This window comes from Catharus ustulatus, chromosome Z (assembly GCF_009819885.2).
Source record: "Catharus ustulatus isolate bCatUst1 chromosome Z, bCatUst1.pri.v2, whole genome shotgun sequence".
Taxonomy (NCBI): domain Eukaryota; kingdom Metazoa; phylum Chordata; class Aves; order Passeriformes; family Turdidae; genus Catharus; species Catharus ustulatus.
Window position 1 is genome coordinate 55,631,387 of NC_046262.2, and position 20,532 is coordinate 55,651,918.

The 20,532-nt window shown below is 39.0% G+C and overlaps 1 protein-coding gene across 1 annotated transcript in view; it reads right to left on the reverse strand.

Moving 5' to 3' along the window:
- The window catches only part of LOC117010416 (3'-5' RNA helicase YTHDC2-like), a 31,110-nt gene extending 11,277 nt beyond the window's left edge, over positions 1-19,833 (reverse strand). Inside the window, exons 1-18 of the mRNA XM_033084866.2 lie at positions 19,667-19,833; positions 19,345-19,435; positions 17,693-17,889; positions 15,790-15,989; positions 14,982-15,148; positions 12,717-12,819; positions 11,402-11,558; positions 8,764-8,871; positions 7,577-7,725; positions 5,487-5,622; positions 4,243-4,369; positions 3,918-3,983; positions 2,814-2,992; positions 2,545-2,641; positions 2,379-2,466; positions 2,206-2,286; positions 1,208-1,290; positions 73-178 (exon numbers count right to left, since the gene is read on the reverse strand). Coding sequence (XP_032940757.1) covers positions 73-178; positions 1,208-1,290; positions 2,206-2,286; positions 2,379-2,466; positions 2,545-2,641; positions 2,814-2,992; positions 3,918-3,983; positions 4,243-4,369; positions 5,487-5,622; positions 7,577-7,725; positions 8,764-8,871; positions 11,402-11,558; positions 12,717-12,819; positions 14,982-15,148; positions 15,790-15,989; positions 17,693-17,889; positions 19,345-19,433 — 2,133 coding nt within the window. The 5' untranslated portion in view covers positions 19,434-19,435; positions 19,667-19,833. The remainder of the gene's footprint in view (positions 1-72; positions 179-1,207; positions 1,291-2,205; positions 2,287-2,378; positions 2,467-2,544; positions 2,642-2,813; positions 2,993-3,917; positions 3,984-4,242; positions 4,370-5,486; positions 5,623-7,576; positions 7,726-8,763; positions 8,872-11,401; positions 11,559-12,716; positions 12,820-14,981; positions 15,149-15,789; positions 15,990-17,692; positions 17,890-19,344; positions 19,436-19,666) is intronic.
- Positions 19,834-20,532: the final 699 nt, after the last annotated feature.

Here is a 20,532-nt window from a genome sequence, read left to right on the forward strand (position 1 = left end):
CTTTGGAATTATTAGTTATTATTTTGGAGTTGTAAGTTTTTTAAAAGATGTAACTTCTAAGTAAACACAAACCTGAAGTGGCATCCTTAGAAGTTCTGGAGTCTGAAATTCCAACATGTTCTCAAAACGGAGCCTGCTGAAGAGACGAAAACAGACTCCAGGCTGACAGCGTCCAGCTCTGGAAAATAAAATGTGGGAAGCTGTGAAAATTAGAATTTTTTAAAAAAACAACAAACCAAACAAGAAACAACCCACACAAGCTTAGAATGCAAGTGCAGAAGGTCTAACAGAATGGCAATTTTGTTGTTAAGAGGAAGTCCCTCACATTAAAAGAGTTTTCCAGTACATTAATTGCTTTTGACAGTACGGAAATTATTTAATTTTATTATAAAAAATACTTCTAGTAGTTATTATAATTTTAAGCCTACACTGAAAAATTTGGATTAAAAAAAGTAAGACCTATCTAAATAAAGTGATACAATTTTTTTGCTAACTTGAAATCAATCCAAATCTTGGCCATCTTGTGCCATAAGGAATCTAAGCTGCGAACTTTATTTCTTCCTCTTCAAATTCCCCAGCCAGAATCCCAAGTGTAAATGGCAGAATGAAGACCACACAACATGTGAATAAAGGAACTGAGAAGAGCAAGTGCTCACAATTCATGCTCAAAAACCTGGAGGATAATGACAATATCATGTCTCCAAAGAGGCATTTGTTGCTAGCTACACATAACTTCCCAGCTCTCACTCACTGTGCTGGGAAAAGTATGATAATAGCCTGTAAAGCCATGAATATTTTGAAAACGGTCATAAGGAATCACTGCTCAGTGTCACTTCCAAAGAAAGTATGCCAGGTATCAGTTAAAAACTAGCAGTAGGCAGTCCCCTGCCCACAGACAAGTTACTGTGGCTGTCGGTGCTACATGGCAGAAAGAGAAGTTCAGTTCATGGGGAACAACCTACACCTAATGTAACTTCTGGCACATTCCTGAGTGCCACTTTTCTGTATCTTGAGAAACTAAGTACATGCTAAAATACATGCTGACTTTTAATATACTGTAGAGAAGAAGCATTAGCCATTGTTCAACATGATTCTAGACTAGGCCAGAAACATTATCCAGTGTGGCTGCTATAGGTTTGCACTTTACTCTTAACATAGGGGTTGAAGGATATCTGCAAAATAAAAATAAGTATGAAGCATTTATTACCTGCCTTTTCTCTGGATAGCACTGGCTTTTGAAATCCACACCATTTTTAGCATTGTAACACAACTCAGTGCATCAAAAGACTTCTATAAAAACAGAGCAAGGAACATAAAACCATGATTAACCATGACACATGAAATAAAAGTTATTAGTAAGCTTTTAACAGAAGTTATTTTAAAAGTGGAAAAAATAATTTGACTAAACACCAGCAGCTTCTGGCACAAAGGTATGCTCTGAAGTACTTCCTTTCAACTGAATTTCTAATACATGTTTTGCATTATCTTTGTGCTACAGTTTCTGAAGTAGAAGTTTTCTTCCTAGTCAGAAGATAATTTTGAGTCAATAACAGATATGGACTGTATCTTGAAATATCACAAATCAGGAAAAAATGTGCTCTTGCATTGATTAAAGTTTTCTTCTCTGTCTCGTTTGGAATTTGCATTCTTATTTTCTTACATTTGATGCAAAATTACAGAAAAATTGTATTACCACGGCATGTATCTCCCCTGTGAAATCCAACTTCATTTTCAAAGACATATAATAGGTCTTAAGTTACCTCTTTATACTATCTCCCCTGTCCTTAATAAGTAATTTGGGAATGGGCATTCAACATATCAGAAGCAATACTTAAAAACTTAATGGACTTGATGGGCATGACACAGTAATAGGACATAGGGAACTCCCAGTGCTCTCTCAAGTCTCAGGGAAATGGCAGTCTAAACAGATGGACTTGTTTCAAAAAAACTAAGAAATCATAAATTAAAAAAAAAAAAGATGTATCAACATTTAAATCTACAATAATTTTTAGAAGGTTTAATAAAAGCTTATTATTTACAGTATTTGACATAAAACGAAGGTCAAAACCTCTCAGTGATCTTGTTACTTGACATGCACTAGCTCTCAGCCTACTATAAAATATAGTACTCTAAAATTTATCCATTATATATTATAGAATAACACTAGGAAATTTACTTGTTACAGAAAGTTTTAGCCAATCATACCTCTTTCATCTTGCCTGAGTCAATAACAAATACAACATCATTGACTGTTATGCTGGTTTCTGCTATATTTGTAGAAAGAATCTGCAAATAAAACAATAAACAACCAAAACTATAGTTAAAAGCAAAGACAAAAGAGATTAATACAATATCTGACAAAGTCCTCTAGAACTCACTATTTTGCGCACACCAGGAGGTGGACCTTTAAGTACTTTCTTCTGATCCGAAGTCTGCATATTTGAATGAAGCATGAAAACCTGATATCTAATGCAAGACAAAGAGCATGTCAGTATTTTTAAAAGATGCAATGAAAACCTCAACCATAGGAACCAGAGGCTTTACCTGTGAGCATTGTCAGCAAATCTCCTGTCATCAAAAAGAATACGGTCCCTCAGGCTAACTATCTCATCATATCCAGGGAGAAATATTAAAATCGCTCCTGAAAAAGAAGAGGTTTGCAGAGTTAAACAGCAAATTCACTTAAAATATGTATCAGTACTGTGCAGACAAGCACTTGGAAGGTTCTACCTATTTAGGGTTTCCAAAAAAGGGTAGGTTTCATCAAAGGCTGAACGCACAGTTATTTACTGGGAGTGTGTGGTTATACTTACCAGTCTCACAATTATGACAGATGTTATAAAGTAAGTGCATAATGAGGTCCAGATCTACTTTTTCATCATCAAAACTGTGATGATAAGCTGTCAACAGTTCTCTGTCCTCTGCACTAAGGTCATTACCACTTGTTCGGACCAGGGAACTTTCATCCAGATTTCCAAATTCTGCTGAAGCACTAAAATAGAAAAATGCACAGACCAGAGTCAAGACTGTTTCAGGTTTGCATTCAGTCACCAAGTAAACTTAGATCAACAAGACCACTCTTTCCAAATCTTAATTATAAGCAGAACAGCACATCCAAAATACTTCTACTGTTCGCTGATTTAAGTGTAATCCAACAAAGCATGAAACTTCAAATTTTAACATAATTTTCTAATTCTTTATTGAAACAAAGCCATAAGCAAAGTGTCAGAACTCAAAGTATAAAGACAAGTACTTGTTTACCTGTTAAATAAAAAGAGGTATTTAAAACAAATGTGTTTCCCAAATGTTTTCCTCCCATGAGCAGGTACTACACAAACTGAAACAACACTAAAAAGTGTTTTAAATATATTGGTCTCTACTAAATGATAACTGAACAATAACTGTAAGTTAATCAGAAACCAAATCTTGAATGACCTGGTATAAATGTTACTTCTCTTGAGTTTCTTTAATATAGCTACTGTCTATAGACAACAATGCATAGATAAAAACACAACAGATTTGTTTCCTAAATATGCATCTGAAATTAGAATGGTACATGGTAGAATCAGTATCTCCGTCTATTTATGTGAGTCACTACACTCATCCTACCGAGACATGTAATCATGATCACAATGCCTACATCAAAATGACAATAACAATGTGAAAGAAATCTACATGACTCTAACTATATTTATTCTAGGACTTGCAGAAACATAACCACTGAAATGCACTGAGTACAAACACACTTTTTTTTAAAGAGAGTGTTTTTGAAACATTCCTAGTCTCAAGTAAATCCTGCTATTTCAGTCTGATTTAAAGGCATAAAAAGCTAAAAATCTCTTCTGATTAGAGGACAAAATGCAAATTGCCCTTCAACATTTACCTCCAATTGTTTCTGCAAAGTATTTATAGCTTACCTGTAGGATTCCAACAGGTCAACCACCTCTGTTTGTCCAAAGTGCTTAGCCCAGTCCACAGCCATCCTGAAAGAGTACACAGAAATCTTTTTTAAACTTCTTGCTTCAAAAGACACACAGCTCAAGACTCGGAATTAAGAATTCAATTTATAATTTCCAGAATACAATGTGATGAACAGAAGTTAGAAAATGTTTTCAATGTCAAAATTTATTATTGCTTACATAGTCTATTAAGTTAGTAATTAGTTTAAATGTTATAGAAATTTCTTTCTCATTGGTATATTGACAAGTAAAAATCTATCTATGTTTGTCTGTTTGTTTTTACCAGCCATTAGATGATCTGCAGTGGATATGTGCTCCCATACTGATCAGCTGCTCTACTTGACTCAAAAAGCCTCTCCCTGAAGCAATCATTAGTGCAGTCGCACTGGTTTCACTGTGCCTATAATCAACTGAGAATTACAAATAAACAAATAAACAAATAAATCAGCAAACCAAATAAAAACATTCTTAGTTTTTCACCTAAATGTACTATGAATGAGGCTTATATGACTCTTAAAATCCAGGCCAGAGAGAATTTGTTTTCTGACTTCATCCCCCCACTCAGTTCACATGAATTTAATACAACTTTAGACACACCGTAACATCTGTTAATACTTCAAAACAATTCATAATTCTGCTAATTCAATTCACTTTTCCAATAGAATTCAAACCTAACAACATTTGATACTGGAGATAAAGCAGCCACAAAAATTCAAGTACGGTAAATTAATGACTATAAGGCAAACCGGATTATAAGGCACACGCAATTTTTGCAGCAAGGATCCGTGCCGCACACAACAAAGTAACAAATTAGTAACAGAATCGCAGGATTGCAGCGTTTACTGGCTCAGCCTGGGGCTAGGCGGGCTTGGTCCTGCTCAGAGTTGCTGCCAGTGCTAAGAGCCCGTGCCGCTCGGCAGTGCCAGCAGCCTGAGCTGCTCCACAGTGCCAGGAGCCAGTGCCGTACCACGATCCTGCCAGCCCATGCTGCCTCGGTGCTCCAAGCTGCGCTGCGATGCCGTCAGTCCGAGCAGTGCCATGATGCTATAAGTGCAATCCCGTCAACCCGTGTGACCTTGGTGCCGCGGGAGCCCCATGCTGCCCCCACACTCCGGGAGCCACATGCCGTGGCGCCCCTGGCACCACAGGAGCCCCATGTCGCAGGAGCCGTGGGCACCCTGAGCCAACCCGGAAGTGGGAGCCGCAGCCGCCCTGAGCTGCAGCAGTCCCGACGCCGCAGGAGCCCCGTGCCCAGGGTTCCCGTGGGGCCAGGGCTGCCACGACACGGGACTCCTGAGGCGCCGGGGTTGCCATGGCATGGGGCTCCCATGGCGCCGGGGCTGCCGTGGCTCCCACTTCCGAGTTGGCAAATTTCGCAACTTTGTACACTATATAAGGGGCACCAGACTATAAGGTACACTTCTGGGTTCAGACCAAAATTTTAGTCAAAAGAGTGTGCTTTATAGTCGTAAAATTACTGTAATTTTGTTAGTGTTTCTTTCTTATGTCATAGAATGATAGACTTACCACTGACATTTTCATTTAAAATGAGATGGAACACCTGAGCAAAGGCATCAACATCTTTATGCAACCAGATGTCAGAAAGACAAGAATCCATTTCTTTTATTATCCATTGTTCAAGGCAATTCACATCTTTTTCAGTCTGAAGAGAAAAAAAAGTATTGAAAGATGGATGACTTCCAAGTCTTGTCTTTAGTCTCATATATTACTCATGAAGAAACTGAACAGTTCCTTTTCCAGTAAGAACAATAAGAAATGTAGCATTCAGGTACTACTCAAAGCATTTATTGTATCATATGAAAGTACTCAAAGCAATGGCAGTTCAACCATTTAAGCTGCAGAAAAGTTGTGTATAAACCACTGTAAGTGAAAAGCAGACTAGAGCAGTTTATGATAATTAAAAAAAAATTATCTAAAAAATACAGAAATTTCACGACTATAAGGGCACTGGATTGTAAGGCGCGTCTCCGGGAGTCGGCAAATTTCCGATATTTGTCCATATATAAGGCGCACTGGACTATAAGGTGCACTTTTTTTTTGCAGCGAGGATCCGCGCGCAACAAAGTAATGAATTAGTAACAATCATGCCAGTCGTGCTGTCTTGGGTTGCAATACAGGATGTGATCAAAGTATCTATTCTATCACATCTGTTGTGACAAGGTGGGGCAGTGACCCTTATTCTGTGGGAGATGCTCTGCTAATGGGCCATCCATTGAAACCAGGCGGGGCAGTGTTCTTTATCTTTGCACCCACCATCCTTCCTCCAGGGAGCTATCTTCTGCTAATGGCCCACTGAGTCCCACAGTGTGACTGATAAAATTACTTTATCCCATTGAGAGTTATTCCAGTCAAGGGGGAGAGACCAGTCTTTCCTATCTAGATAAAAACTGAAATTCTGGGACACCAAGACGTCCTCTTTTCCCTGGACTCCAGAGGTAAACTGGACTTTTTTTCCATATTATCGCTGGACCTTCAGAAGGGAGGCTGCACCCCTTTACAAGACCACTGCCTCAACTGAACCACATCTGTCACTGCAGGAGGACTGTAGCCACCATTTAATGGTACTGCTACCAACACCCTGACTGACTGGTGTCACCCTGATGGGGTGTCAGGTTGTGCTCTGACTTTGTGTCTTAGTTTGGAGGACAGGTATCTGCTAAGAAAGGCAGGAGCCCCTCTTTGAAATGGAGAATGTAACCCCCCTCCCTCCAAATTATTATAATTTTGAAATCAAGGGGCTCTCAGGTAAAGATATGGGAATTGGGAATAACAGTTCTTTACTAGGGAAATTAAAATAGAAATACAGTACTACAAAGAAACGAACTCCAAACCCTGACAAAGTCAGAGTACAACCTGACACCGCGTCAGGCAGGGTGTTGGTAGCAGTTTGATTAAATACTGGCTGCAGTCTTCTTGCAGTGACAGATGTGGTTTAGTTGAAGTAGTGGTCTTGTAGAAGGTGTAGCTTCCTTCCAGAGGTCTAGTAGTGATGTGAGGAAATCTCATTTTTTTCTAGAGTCCAGTAGAGAAAGAGTTACTCGGTGTCCTAGAATTTCAGTTTTTATCTAGGCAAGAAATGCTTGGCTCTCCTCCTGGTTGGAGCAACTCTCAATGGGATGAAGTAATTTTATCAGTCACACAATGGGACTCAATGGGCCATTAGCAGAAAATGACTCCCTGGAGGAAGGATGGGGGGTGCAAAGATAAAGAACAATGCCCCACTTGGTTTCAATGGATGGTGCATTAGCAGAGTATCTCCCACAGAGACAAAGATCACTGCCCCACCTGGTCACAACAGATAGTGACAGAATAGATACTTTGATCACATCCTGTATTGCAACATTTTGTCAGTGTTTGGTTCTGTTTCTTTGTAGCAGCTCGCAGCTTGCACTTTCGAGTTGGCAAATTTCCGAACTTTGTCCACTTATAAGGCACACTTCTGGTTCAGACCAAAATTTTAGTCAAAAGGGTGCGCCTTATAGTCAGGAAATTATTACATGTTAATATCCTTCAAGAAATTCCACAGGAGTTGTATCTTTAGAAAACAGTTTTTACAGCAGATTTAAACATACCTCCCAACAAAAGGAAAAACTCACCAGTTGATTAAATACTACGTCACCATCAACACCTAACAGACTACACTCTTCAGCTGCCCTTGAGACAGGCCTTGGTCGCTGAGGTTCCAGCTTACTATTATTTTCTTGAGCAGAACACCACTGAGTAAGAGTGCTTTGCTGTTTTTCTTCTACAATGTATAAAAGATTTCCATTAAAAGTTTTACAGTCATCCTAATTATCCATTAATATCAGCTTTAAAAAAATAGCTGTATCTAATCACAAACTACTTGATCTCTTACTTAATCTAGAACATTGTTAACCAATCCAATATAAATTCCATGACTCAGGGTACTGCACCACTGAAAACATCTACTGTAAGAACAAGTGTAAGAAATACCACTTGGTTGCTTAACTGATTAAGCCTGCAACTTACTGCATTCAAACAAGCTTCCTAAGTAATTTCTACACAATTGTCAATCCAGATCTTTCTCCACAACTGAAATGTCAAAGAGCAGTGATATAACTCTCGCGTGCAACAGTTAATTTAGGTAAAAGAAAGAGGAGAAGTCATCGGTGCCTGAACTGAGCTTTTCTACCCACAGTGATCAGAGATAAATACTATGACAAATGTGTAGTTTTTAAATTTTTTTTAATACTCATGAGGATCATTACTTTCAGCTATCAGGAAAACTTCTCAAATACTGTGATAATTTATACCCAGATACTTACCAATTGAAAAGAACTCCCTATATTTGGTTTAAGTGTGTTACTGCTCCCTAACCTGAATATGTTAAATGCATCCATGTCTGAAGAATGCACTGAAAAATGTTAATAGGAGAAACTACTTCCATGTAAGATGCACAAAATTCTGCCTTCTCTAATGGCCGCTCTTAAATGTCAACATATTGTATCTCATGGGTCTACAGTTGTCATGTGGGTAATGCCCCCACATGTATGTAACTCTACTTCACAATAATTAGAAAAAATATAATATTTATCAACTGAAAGAAGTAAGAATATAACCACTGAAAGTAAAAATATTTTTTCAATTGAAATTTATGTTAACAATGTAAATACAAAGTTCTAAAGATACTTGCTGTCATCTAATCATGTCTCATTTAACAATTTGATTGTAGAATTTTAACAGCGAATCACCTTGTTGTTCAATCAATCAATCAATCAATGAGACTCAATGTCAAGCCATAACAATTAACAAGTCCACCAACCTTGCTGCTTCTCTTTTTTGTACTTTACCATCTCTTTGTTTGTATACCCAGTACTCCGTAAAATGTCCTCCAAAAACATCTCTTTAACTTCAAAAGGTCTTCCTTGGACTAAAATTAGAAATAATTCATGAAATAATAGATATTAATCTATAATTAGATATAAAGCTTTGCTTTAAGAACATTAGCTCTTAAAAAGAGTTTTTACAGACAGGAAACAGAATTAAACATGATTAGGGTTTGATTTAATGAATTATTATATTGTTTAGAAAGTCTGGTAAGAGTATCTTCACTTGAGTTTATTTGCATTAAGCAACTGGGCCACAAAAAACAAAATTCAAAAAGGAAATGCCAGCTGCGTATCTTGTTTTTCATTAACCTCTTCCATTTTATTAAGTGTTAATAGCAAGAGATACAAAATAGACAGTTATTTACTACAATTTTATCAAATGAGAAGAGTCACTTCAGGTGTACAAAGAATTCACTGCATCAGCCATGTGAATTACTTAGAATACGACCAATTAAGACAGTTTTAGCCTAAGATCCCATGAGCACAATGCCTCGCCTGTACTCAACTACCCCCTTTCATGAGAATTATATGAGGACAAGACTTCTCTCCATGTCCTGAATTAGTGCAGCCAATTTTGGCTTTCTTTACCGACTACTTCCCATGGTCTTTCTCTCCTAACAACTTACCCTGATGTCTCTTTTTAACATCACTGTTTTCTAGACCTTATTTGTAGATATTAAATTATGTTTTTATATAGGAAGAATTATATATATATTTAGTTCCTTAGCAGACACCACAACTAAGGTCATATCACCTAGGACTTTTCTCTCCTTCAGAAAGAACAATCTACAGTTCACATACTTTTAGAAGCAGTCAGGAAGGAACTCTTCTAACACTAATCACAAACTCTGTCCTCCGCAGAAACCCACAACTAAAAAATATTGGTGTCTGTGGTCAGGATTGTGTCAGCTATATGGCAGAAGAATCAAACCTTTTTCATCATATTAATAGAAAACATAACCAAACCCTCCTTTTTAAATTCTTAAATTAGCAAAGTTGGAAAAAGCAACTTTTCAAATGTGATTATCCTGTGAAGTCCAGTATGTAATATCAGTATAACCACCGCAGTAAACTGAAGAGATAGTAGTCAGAATGTCCAAAATAAATCTATTGATCTAAAAGGATGAGAAGCTGCAAAATAAATAAACTGGAAAGCCACACAAAAATTACAGTAAGGTTTTGCTCCTCAAAAAAACTTTGTCAAATATTAAAATCATGTGTAACTTCCAGATTCATGCCTCCAACAAGCTGCAAGCCTTATTTCCTAGGCAACAATTCAAAACTGAAAAACAGAAATGAATACTTTCATGTGTAAATAAGAAATAATAACTCCTTCTCAAGAACATCCCCTAGAATTAATCAACGACTTGGGTAGAAAATTCGAAATGAAGTAAAGAATCATATGAATAAAACATAAACCTCAATTTGCCTAGGACTGCATTTCTGAACTGTATACAGTTATCGGAGTTTTCTCCAGGAAGTAGTAGAAATGTCTGAAGCCAGAACTAGAATCTACTACAATATACAGTAAATTCATGAATACAAGTCGCACTGAGTATAAGCTGCATCTCTAGGTCTTGGTAAATATTTCGTTTTTTGTCCATAAATAAGCTGCACCCAAGTATAAGCCGCTCTGTCATTCGCAGCGAGGACCCGCGTGCAACAAAGTTGCCAAATAGTAACAGAACAGCGGCAGGGCGGGGTTTACTGGCTCAGCTAAGGCTGTGCAGGCTCAGCCCGCTCGGGGCTGCCAACGGGGCCAGGTGGCCCAGCCCGGTGCTGCCGCTCGGCGGGGCCATTGGGGGCCAGCCGCTGCTGCCACTGGGCTCGGTCACCACAGCCCGGCGCTGCCCCGTGGTGGCAGGCAGGGATGGAGCCCCCCTCGCTCCCGCGGCGGCAGGCGGGGACGGAGCACTCCACCTCCTCCTTGAGCTGCGGCAATGGCGGCGCGGGGCCCCCCCGTCTCTCCCCCAGGCTGCGGCAGAGGAGGGAAGGAAAGAGCTCTCCCTCCTTTCTCCCCGCCCCCCGTGCTGCTTGCAGGGAGCCAGGTTCTACCTGCGGTGCAACCGAGTAACAATTTGTAACAATTGTGAAATGCCGGCTTTGCAGCTGCTCGGCTCGGCACCCTGGCTGGCACTTCTGAGGTTGTAAATGTCAGAAAACTATTCACATATTAGCCGCTTCTGAGTATTAGCTGCATTTCCGGTTTGGGAGAAAAATCTTAGTCAAAATGGTGTGGCTTGTATTCGTGAAATTACTGTACTAATAATATCACTCTTGTAAATCTAGGTGCAGACCAGCATTTTAAGAACCTGTTCCTCCCTCCTTGTATTGAACATGGAGGGGGCCAGGACACCCCTGCATTTACAGAATATCCACTGACAAAAAGTTCCCTCTGAGGTACATGCAAATAGCTACGAAATAACAAACATGAGCAAACAAAGAACAACAACTGCTGGTAACTGTCAGTGTATTTATCACGTGCCTTTACTCAGAATGTTTTGGTACACTTCAGTTAAGATCTATGAGTCTCAGGTATACTGAGATTTAAGAGTTTACTTAAGTACTTACTGTGTATTACTGGGCAACATCCAAAATACCTAATAAAGAGATCTGCATCTAGAGCAGCACTAGAAATAATTAGTTTTAAATTAGCTTGGCTTTGCAACACATCTCTCAGTTTTATTAGCAAGAAGTCACTGAATCTATCCCTCTCATGAACTTCATCCTGTATAAAAGGAAAGAAAACAAAAAGGAAGACCATGTAAACATCACAGATCCAAGATCATAACTTTTCACAAATATGAATTTTCTTAAAACTAAAATATGTGATTTGGTGGTGCAGTGCAGAGGTATTAACATGTCTAAGTTTGTCTTAATAAGGACTTTTTTAAAAACTATCCAAAAGTCAAAAAAATACTTCAAAAAGATTTATAAATGTAGCAGAGTAGACTGCACTTTCATGCACAACCCACCACAGACTTTAATTTCAGAGATCAAAATGAGTATCTGAAACCTCTCTATTTCTTGCACTTGAATCTCATCTTCAAGATAATGCCACAGACTGCAAATCTGACAAATCTTATTTCAATAAAATTACGCTTCACAACTGGTAAGAATTACAAGAACTGGATGATAGCACATAACGGGGAAAAAGACAGATTTCTTAGATCCATTGAATCATGCACAAAGTTTATCATTAAGGCACATGTCTGATTAATCATCTTTGTCTATATTCTGTTTAGTTTTATATTCTGGATGTATAAATCAAGAACAAGATTTGCAGGCTGAAGTCAAGAATGCAGAAACCATTCCTGTGCTTTTTCCCTCCTTAGTAAACAGACAGGCATCTAAAATTACCATGGTTTTTTTCTGTTTTCAGCAGAGGAGAACTTGCAGTAAATATTCTGGTTCTACTGACTTATCAAACTCCACAATAGGAAGTTCACATAATCATACATGAACACAAATAATTTGCCAGAAGTTAGACTACACTTTATGTTGAAAATATTGGGCAAACAAAGGCATAGCAAACTTGGTCCTGCAAGATCAAGTACCTGGTAACAGAACTGACACACTTGCACGTGTAAACCTTCCTAAGACTTTTCTGCTGACAGAAGAAATTCTGAAAAATTTTGACCCCTGCCCTCGGCAATCACATCATAATTCCAAAATTAACTTCTGACACAAACCTAATATAAGATGCTTTTACAAAACAAAATAAAACAAAAACACTCAGAAAAATATGCATATTACAATAAAAAATGAGTAACTCTTTAAAGTTAATTCAAATTCTAACTTCACACAAACACCTTAAATGTACATCAAATTATTACAGAAAACCAGGGTCTGATCTCCCATCTCACATGAAATACAAGGTACTTACCACAATGACATGTGTCACAGTTGATAGGGTGCTGTCTCCTGCCATCAGCGTGCGAAGCAGTATGCCATTAGTGCAAAAGGTTACCAGAGTCTTTGGAGAAACCCTAGTGAACAGTGAACAAAGATGTTTCTGCTTTTTTCACCATTTAAATGCTGCTAGCTTTCCACTATTCATTGAAAATTAAAGATTGAACACCTCCTCACCAGAAGTGGAATTACAGCTCTATCACCAAAGAGTTCATGCATACTATTTGTTTATATACTATGCCTGTTCCCTAGGAGTTCCTAATGATTCTTAGTGCTAACACTCCAAAACTTCAGACAAGGGATTAATTAAAAAGGACAGATTCATTTTTTTCTAAGTTAATAAGTAAGTGAAACTTGAAGAAGTAAGAAGTAGAAATCTGAGAACCTCACCATGTTGTATTAATTTACTGGAAAATTCTGTGCTGACTTCCTTGAAAAAACAGAATACAGTTCTTCAGATATAGTATCTGTTGAAATCGGGTAGATTGACCTTGGCTGAATGCCAGGCACCCACCCAGGCTGCTCTATCCTTCTCCTCCTCAGCTGGACAGGGGAGAAGAAATTCCACAAGGAGCACCTCCTGCCCCTCCTCTGGCACTGACCACGGTGCTCACAGAATGATTCCTCTCTAACACTTGCAATCCCCTCTTTCTATTGCTGCATAGATTTTCTTCTCAGGTATGTTGCTCCAGAGTCAGGCTCACTGTTGCTGATGGGCTCAGCCTTGGCTAGAGGTTAGACTCTCTTATAGCCAACTGGTAGGCTTTATTGGATATTTGGAAAACTTCTTCCCACAAAAAACACACCACTCACAACCAAAACTTTGCCATGCAAACCAATTTCGCTATACTTGACTAAATCTTAAAGAAATCAGCTCAACCTTTTCAAATGCTTTGATTTTTCAAAAATCTAAAATTCTTTAAAAGTACCTACTACCTGTAGCAGTGCTAGCTGTACAAGTAAAAACAGCAATTACTTCCTCCAGCATCGACATTTTAAGTACTGAAAACTTACAGAAAAAACTGTAGACTCCTATACAAAGGAGCACACATACATATTGTCTGTATTTCAAGTTTGGGATTCTTCCTTCACTTCAAAAACACTCTTACATGTTGAATTCATGGAACACATACAAGATAGAAGTGCTTTATGTTTTTAATCTCCTTTCTTCTCTCTTTTCCATCAACCTTCTAGAAATCACCACTAATGTCTAACAGACACCAAAAGATAAAAAATGGATTTCTGTGTTACTGCAAACACAGTCCATGCAACATTTTTTGCCAAGACACAAACACTGCCAACTCTCCCTTCTGCTCCTTCTCAAGTGAACTCTTTGGTTCTTCCGCACTGCTTCCAGTAATTCTTCCATCTGACCTATACTTTGTTTTCTTCATCTAGCATAATTCTTCCACACAATAAGCCACCTTACTTGCAATTCATCTTTACTTACTCTTCTAATTGGTTAATAGCCTTGTGACCCTTGGTATGCATATCTAAAGTCTTTAATGTGGTTTTGCAGTACAAGAGCATTTATTTTCACTAGAAATGTATTATCTTCATCCATATAAGCAATATACCTTTTGCCATCTTCTTCTCACTTGTATCTCAACTGCTGCCCATGCCTGAAAATCCCACTATTTACACAATTCAAAGATTTTAGAAACCACACACAGTCTTCAGACTTTCACCCATCCCTGTTCTGCTTTAGGAGCAAATTCTTCAGGTCATCTAGAATTTCTGCTTTTGCTTTAAACATAAAAGATGAAACAGAGAACATTTAACCCAGAGTAGATTGTAATGCTCAACATCATCATTCACTTTCCAATTTTGTTGTTTTCCTTTTCTGTGCTCTGTCAACTCTCCTTACATAGCTTTTGTCACAGCATGCTGGTCTTTCCACCTATTTTCAAAGCTTGCAGAATTTCTAGATTTATCTATGTTAAAAGTAGAAAGGACAAGGATATCCACACACATACTCGCTAGAAGAGAAATCAAGAGAAAGCACTTGCAGTTCAGTTCTGTAGAACAACTCACTGCATGAAACTGCAAAATACAGAAGAAAAACCATCCTTTTCAACTCTTAAACATTCATTACCCAAAATAACACATCCTACTTATACTTTACACAGTGATATTTTAGATGGTTGTATCCAAATACACTGCAGTTTAAATAATCACATGACTAAAGACACAAAATACCAGTACTAGATCAACTGACTTTAAGAAATGTCATTAGTACCTGCTTTCTAATCGGATCTGATAACCAACTGTCTGGCCAATCTTTTCTCTTCTTTCTGCTGCCACTCTTTCAGCCACAGCAAGTGCTGCCAAGCGTCTTGGCTGAGTGCAAAATATACGGCAGGGAGTTCCATTTTTGTGACAGTCATCAAGAATAAACTGGGGGATCTGTAAAGAAGTGGTTTAAATTTACTTTTTAGTTTGATAAACTCATGATATTTTTATCACAATGAAACAACTTAACTACACCTCAGTATCACATGTTGCAAAATTACTCACAATACCATTCTCATTGCAAATGTACCTGAAATGGCAAAAAAGGCCACAAAAATCAACTTTGGCTATTAAGTTTAATCTCTTTCAAGTAAAACACAACAACAAAACCAAAAAACCCAACCAACTAACCAAAAGTTGAAGCTTGTCTCTCCTGCTTCAGGGAAATCTCTAAAAAACCTTGTAGATAATCTTTCATTGTAACAGAGACATCTTCTGAAGCTAGGAACTAGCTTCAGAAGAAAACGGCACACAAAACTGTAGCTACCTTCCCTTTAATATTCTATGATTATTTTAATGCAAAACTCATATCCATCAGATAGTTGTGCAGAATAATTTATGCTTTTAATACGTATCTGCTGGTTTAGTATTGAAAAAGTAAAAAAAGTTAACTGGAACACTAGACTTTGAACCACATAGGAAAACAAAAGCCTTAACAATAGAATAAAAAAAATCATTATTACAGAAATGTTACAGATTTGACATCAGTTTGGTATTAATACTGTTAAGTTATTTATTTGATTAAAGAAACGTACTTGAGTAGTTTTTCCTGATCCAGTCTCTCCTACAATCAAAACAACTTTATGGTCCTTTATTATTTTAATAATTTCTTCCTGTTTTTCAAAAACTGGTAGTGATTGCCTGAAGGAATCAAACTCTGATTCCCCTCTTTTGACTGGAACCTGGGGGATACCATCACTAAGTCGTCCACTTGTCTTGCTCATTTCTTTGTTTTCTGTGAAAATAAGTCAATAAATTATAAAGGAAAGTTGCTGAAACACTGTTTAAAAGCATACTTAAAAATGAACACTCCTGATTTTATTAGCATTCCTGTTGATAAAGTGAGAAACCCATGACATATTTAAAAGTGATTTTCATGGTGACACATACTGTTACGGTGCTAGAAACAGATACAGTTCAAAGAATCTTTTCTTTTCATAGAAATTTTGAACACAACTGAACTATCACAGTGCGTTGCTCAAGTTAAAAAAAAGGCATGAAAAGCTTAAAGAGAAATAGAAACTATTTCAGAGCAAAAATGTCTTGGGCTTTGCATATGCTTACACATTCCCATCTCAAGAGTTTGCCTAGAAAAATCCACCACAGAGTTAAACATTTAAGTTATTTCAAACTGACAAGTGTGCTTTCTAATGAAGAGACAACTTTACTGTAATGCATATGCCTTCTTTCACTTACTGGTCTTTCAAGATCTCCTTTCAGCCCGTCGTACACAACCTAATAGACTAGTACGTAAGATTTAACAGGTACTAATAAAAACTTGATGAATCTAGAGCCCTGAAGGCACACAGTAGTGTGATGTATCAAAAAGCAATGCATAAGTAGCTAAAAAATCAACAGTCTTCTGAGGAGGCCACTTCAATGTCAGTAGGTTAAATGCTACTCTATAATTCCTTAATAATTATTTTCCAGAAGAATGAGAAGCCCACTGTAAACACAATGTTAGTACAATTATATAGGCAATATGCAATTATTTAATATAATTAACAGATTCATACATTAAATGACAAACACTGTTTTACCAAGACAGACATAGACTAATAGATTAGAAGAGCCAAACACCATTCTGGAGAAGTAAAGAAAGATAAATTTTACACTATTAATTAATTTATATCCTACATCCCTAAGAAATTGCTTTTTGGTGCTTTTGTAATAGTTTCCTTCTCTTCACTAAACAATCCTATCAAACAAATGAAGCAACTGAGAAAGAAAACTAGCAAAGGAAGCACTTAAAAGCACGAGCACAATAAATCAGAAATATCCATTTAAACCAGGCATATAGCTATGTACTCTGTTCACTACACCCAGCTTTGTACACAGAAACACAACTTTTACAAGCATAACTGTTAAGGCAACAGCCATGTTAAAAGCATTGCTTTAAAAACCCATCTTATATCAGAAGTTTGTCTTCCTTTCTATATGCTAGAAATCAAGAAGTTTACATAATAGCCTGAGTTTTAGAGACTAAATCTATTTTAGATGACAAAACAAAACATGAGTTCCTTATTTTGTCAAGGACAAAAAGCAAAACAGACACTCTCATTTTCTCTTAAGGGTATTCTTACACAGAGTGATGGTAACACTTGTCTCTTTAATCTTACCCCATGGAACCTGCAGGAATCCACATTTCACAATTACATTAAAAAAAATCGGGCTAAAATTGGCTCAAAGAATCAAAATTAACTTGATACAGGGGAGACATTGCCATGTGGGTGACATGACTTCCTGAGCACCTTATGACACCAGTTTTATAAGACCCTATATTAACAATTAAAAGTCTAGAAAATTATTAGGTAGCTTGGAAAGAAGAGTGTCACTCATGACACAAGAAGAGATAGAAAACAGAGGGGTTTGTTTTGGGGTTGTTTTTTCAAGTAGTGTTGATTGACAAGTCTACATCACAAAACACACTGAACATACCAGATTCACCTGCATAGGCATTTCCTCGTTCTTTCTTTGGCAGAAGTTCTGTTCGTTCTTTATTCGTGACAGGAAAATTCCGAATTAAAGTACAAACAGCGTGTTTTGTACCAGGAGTTAGGGCACAAGTCATAACTGCATGTTTTCGTTCTGATCCATCTTTTTTTCTTACAGTTAGGTATCTATTTGCTCCTTTTCTGGAACAAAGTAGAAAAAGGTATTTCAGGAATGAGCAAACTAGTCACATCCATGTAATGATCTTTGAAAATAATTCTTGCAAGATGACTTTCCGTTTATTTTCAAATAAAACACCACTACTAGAATCCTCCAAACAATGTCCTAAGTAGTATAATGCAACATCCACTATAGTCATCATCAAAAGCACCTTCTATTCATGCGAGGTACTGCAAGACAGACACTGCAGACATTGGAAGACTATGCCCTGGTTATCACTGCATTTGTCTCCTAAAACACAGCCAGTTCTACCAATCATTTTATCAATCAATACTGAGAGTTATGACACCAAATTGACTTTAAGACTATCTTGAAAAATTTAAAAGTTAAAAATCAACAAATACACAGAATAGACAAAAAAGCTCCCTGCCAGTGGCATTCCAAGCCTTGACAAAATGCAGTAAAACATAACAGATCGCAAGATGTTCATTATCAAAGATTTATTATATAGAAATTGATCAAAACACTTAACCATAACACTGATCTACTTCTCAGACTGAACTCTTGACATCAAAATACAAAGAACCATTGTAAATATATTTGAAACTAAACTTACTTCTGCCTGGGCTACAACCAACACATCAATTTCAAAACAACTTCTCAGGGAAAGAACAGAAGGTCACACTAAGTGCCCAGTGACTTGTCCCTGGCAGAGGTGGAAGACTGGTGCAGGTACACAGGTGCTGGCAACGGCAGCCTCTGTGATGAGAGGCACAGTCACCTCCAGCAGCCCCCGGTAAAAAGGACTTTGTCCTCTTCATATCCTCATTTCAAGCACTTACATACACTGTTGAGACCACCCTGAGCCTTGTCTTCTCTGGGCTGAAAAGTCCTAGCACTCCAGACCTTTCTGCAAAGGGGAGATGCTCAATCCCCTTCCTCCCCTGAACTCTCTCCAGACTAGGTCTCTGTCTTCCTGGTGATCCCAGCCCTGAACAGACACAACACTCTCGGTGTAGCCTAATCAGTGCTGAGCAGAGGTGAAAGATGACCACCCTCTGCCTGCTAGCAACACCTGAACATTCTTCTATGCTTCCCAACAGAAGCACTCTTTTGAACGTGCTACTGTAGGTTACACTTTAGCTGTCAACACAAGAGATTCTATGCAAAACCTCTGAAAACACTCAAGTGCATGGAAATAAAAACCAGGAAGGATCTTTGTGGGAAATGTTTTTTTATGCACATGAAGTCCTCAAAACTGCATCGCAAACTAGCGTGTCATGCATTTTTACTCACACATCAAGCAAAGCACAGAGACACTTATTTTTATATCCACTTTATAAAGTTTCTTCTCTAGTACCATTCCACACAACACTGCAGGATAAGCTAAAAACAGGTAGTTCCGACACTGATAACGAAATCCTATAAATTTGCACCAATAAGAGAAAATAATACATAAAAGTAAGAGTCAAACTTACCCTTTACTTTTCGATATCAGTCCAAGAGAATGACAGAGCCGGTGAACAAACGCTCTTTCTGTTCTAGTGAAAGAAGATGGAAATTCCATTTCTGGAAAGATAATTTAAAAAAATAAAAACCCGAGCACAAAAACTCAACAGGCGGTATCCCTGTCGTGTGACCTCGGTGCCGCGAGTTTATCAGTCCCCAAGCCCTTCCCGTGCACAAGGATCGGCGGCAGCGCTGTCCCCTGGCACCATGCGGGACGGAGCCGCTCCAGCCCGGCAGAGCCCGCGGGCCCGGCTGCCTGCCCGCCCCTCTCCGCGCCGCTCCCCCACGCACCCTTGTCCTCGCCATAGCGGAACCGCTCCAGGGCGAGATTCACCGCGATCTCCACCTCCTCGTCCACACGGATATCCCTCAGACCTTTGCCGCCTCGGCCACGGCCCGGCACAGTGGGAGCGCCCGAGCCCGCTGCGGCCCCGCCGTGCTTCCGCGGCGGGCCGTTCCTGGGCCGCGACATGGCTCCGCCACAGAGCGGGGGCTCCGCGGGGGACAGGCGGGGACGGCAGGCGCGGGCCCGGGGCGGCGGCGGCAGCAGCAGCAGAAGCAGAAGCAGCAGCGCCGGGCGGGCGCGGCGCCGTGAAGTGACGTGTGCCCGGCGCCGGGCGGCTGCGGGAGGCGGAGCCGCCGGAGAGCGGAAGGGAGCGCCTGCGGCGTTCGTGTCCCCGGCGGAGTGTGCCGTGGCAGTGGGGGTGGGCTGTGGTGTCAGTCCGCCATGATTAATACCTGTCAGCTCACGAATCTCGCGATTTCATTGAGTGAAACTGAATGAGTGTAGGTGCTAATATCATAGTCCTCGGCCTTGTTTTGAGCGTTTAACGGAATCATCAAAATTTCCCTTTCTGTCTTTTCAGCCTTTATTTCTTTCATTTCTTCCGTCTTGGAAAAGTATGGCTATCGTATTCTATCCCTTGCTCTGTACCAAAGTCTTTGGTGAGGACTGGCGGGTTAGTTGGAAAAGTTGAGAGCTTGTAGGCCAACGCTTCAGCTGTTACACAGGAACACCGGAACGGCCAATTGCTGGATTTTAGGTGGCTGTATAGTAAAAGAATAAAAGTGCCTGACACGGGGAGTGGTGTCTTCGCTCAAGTGAACAAAATCTACAGTGAGCATTGCATCCCCAGCCAAATGGATTGTGATATGGT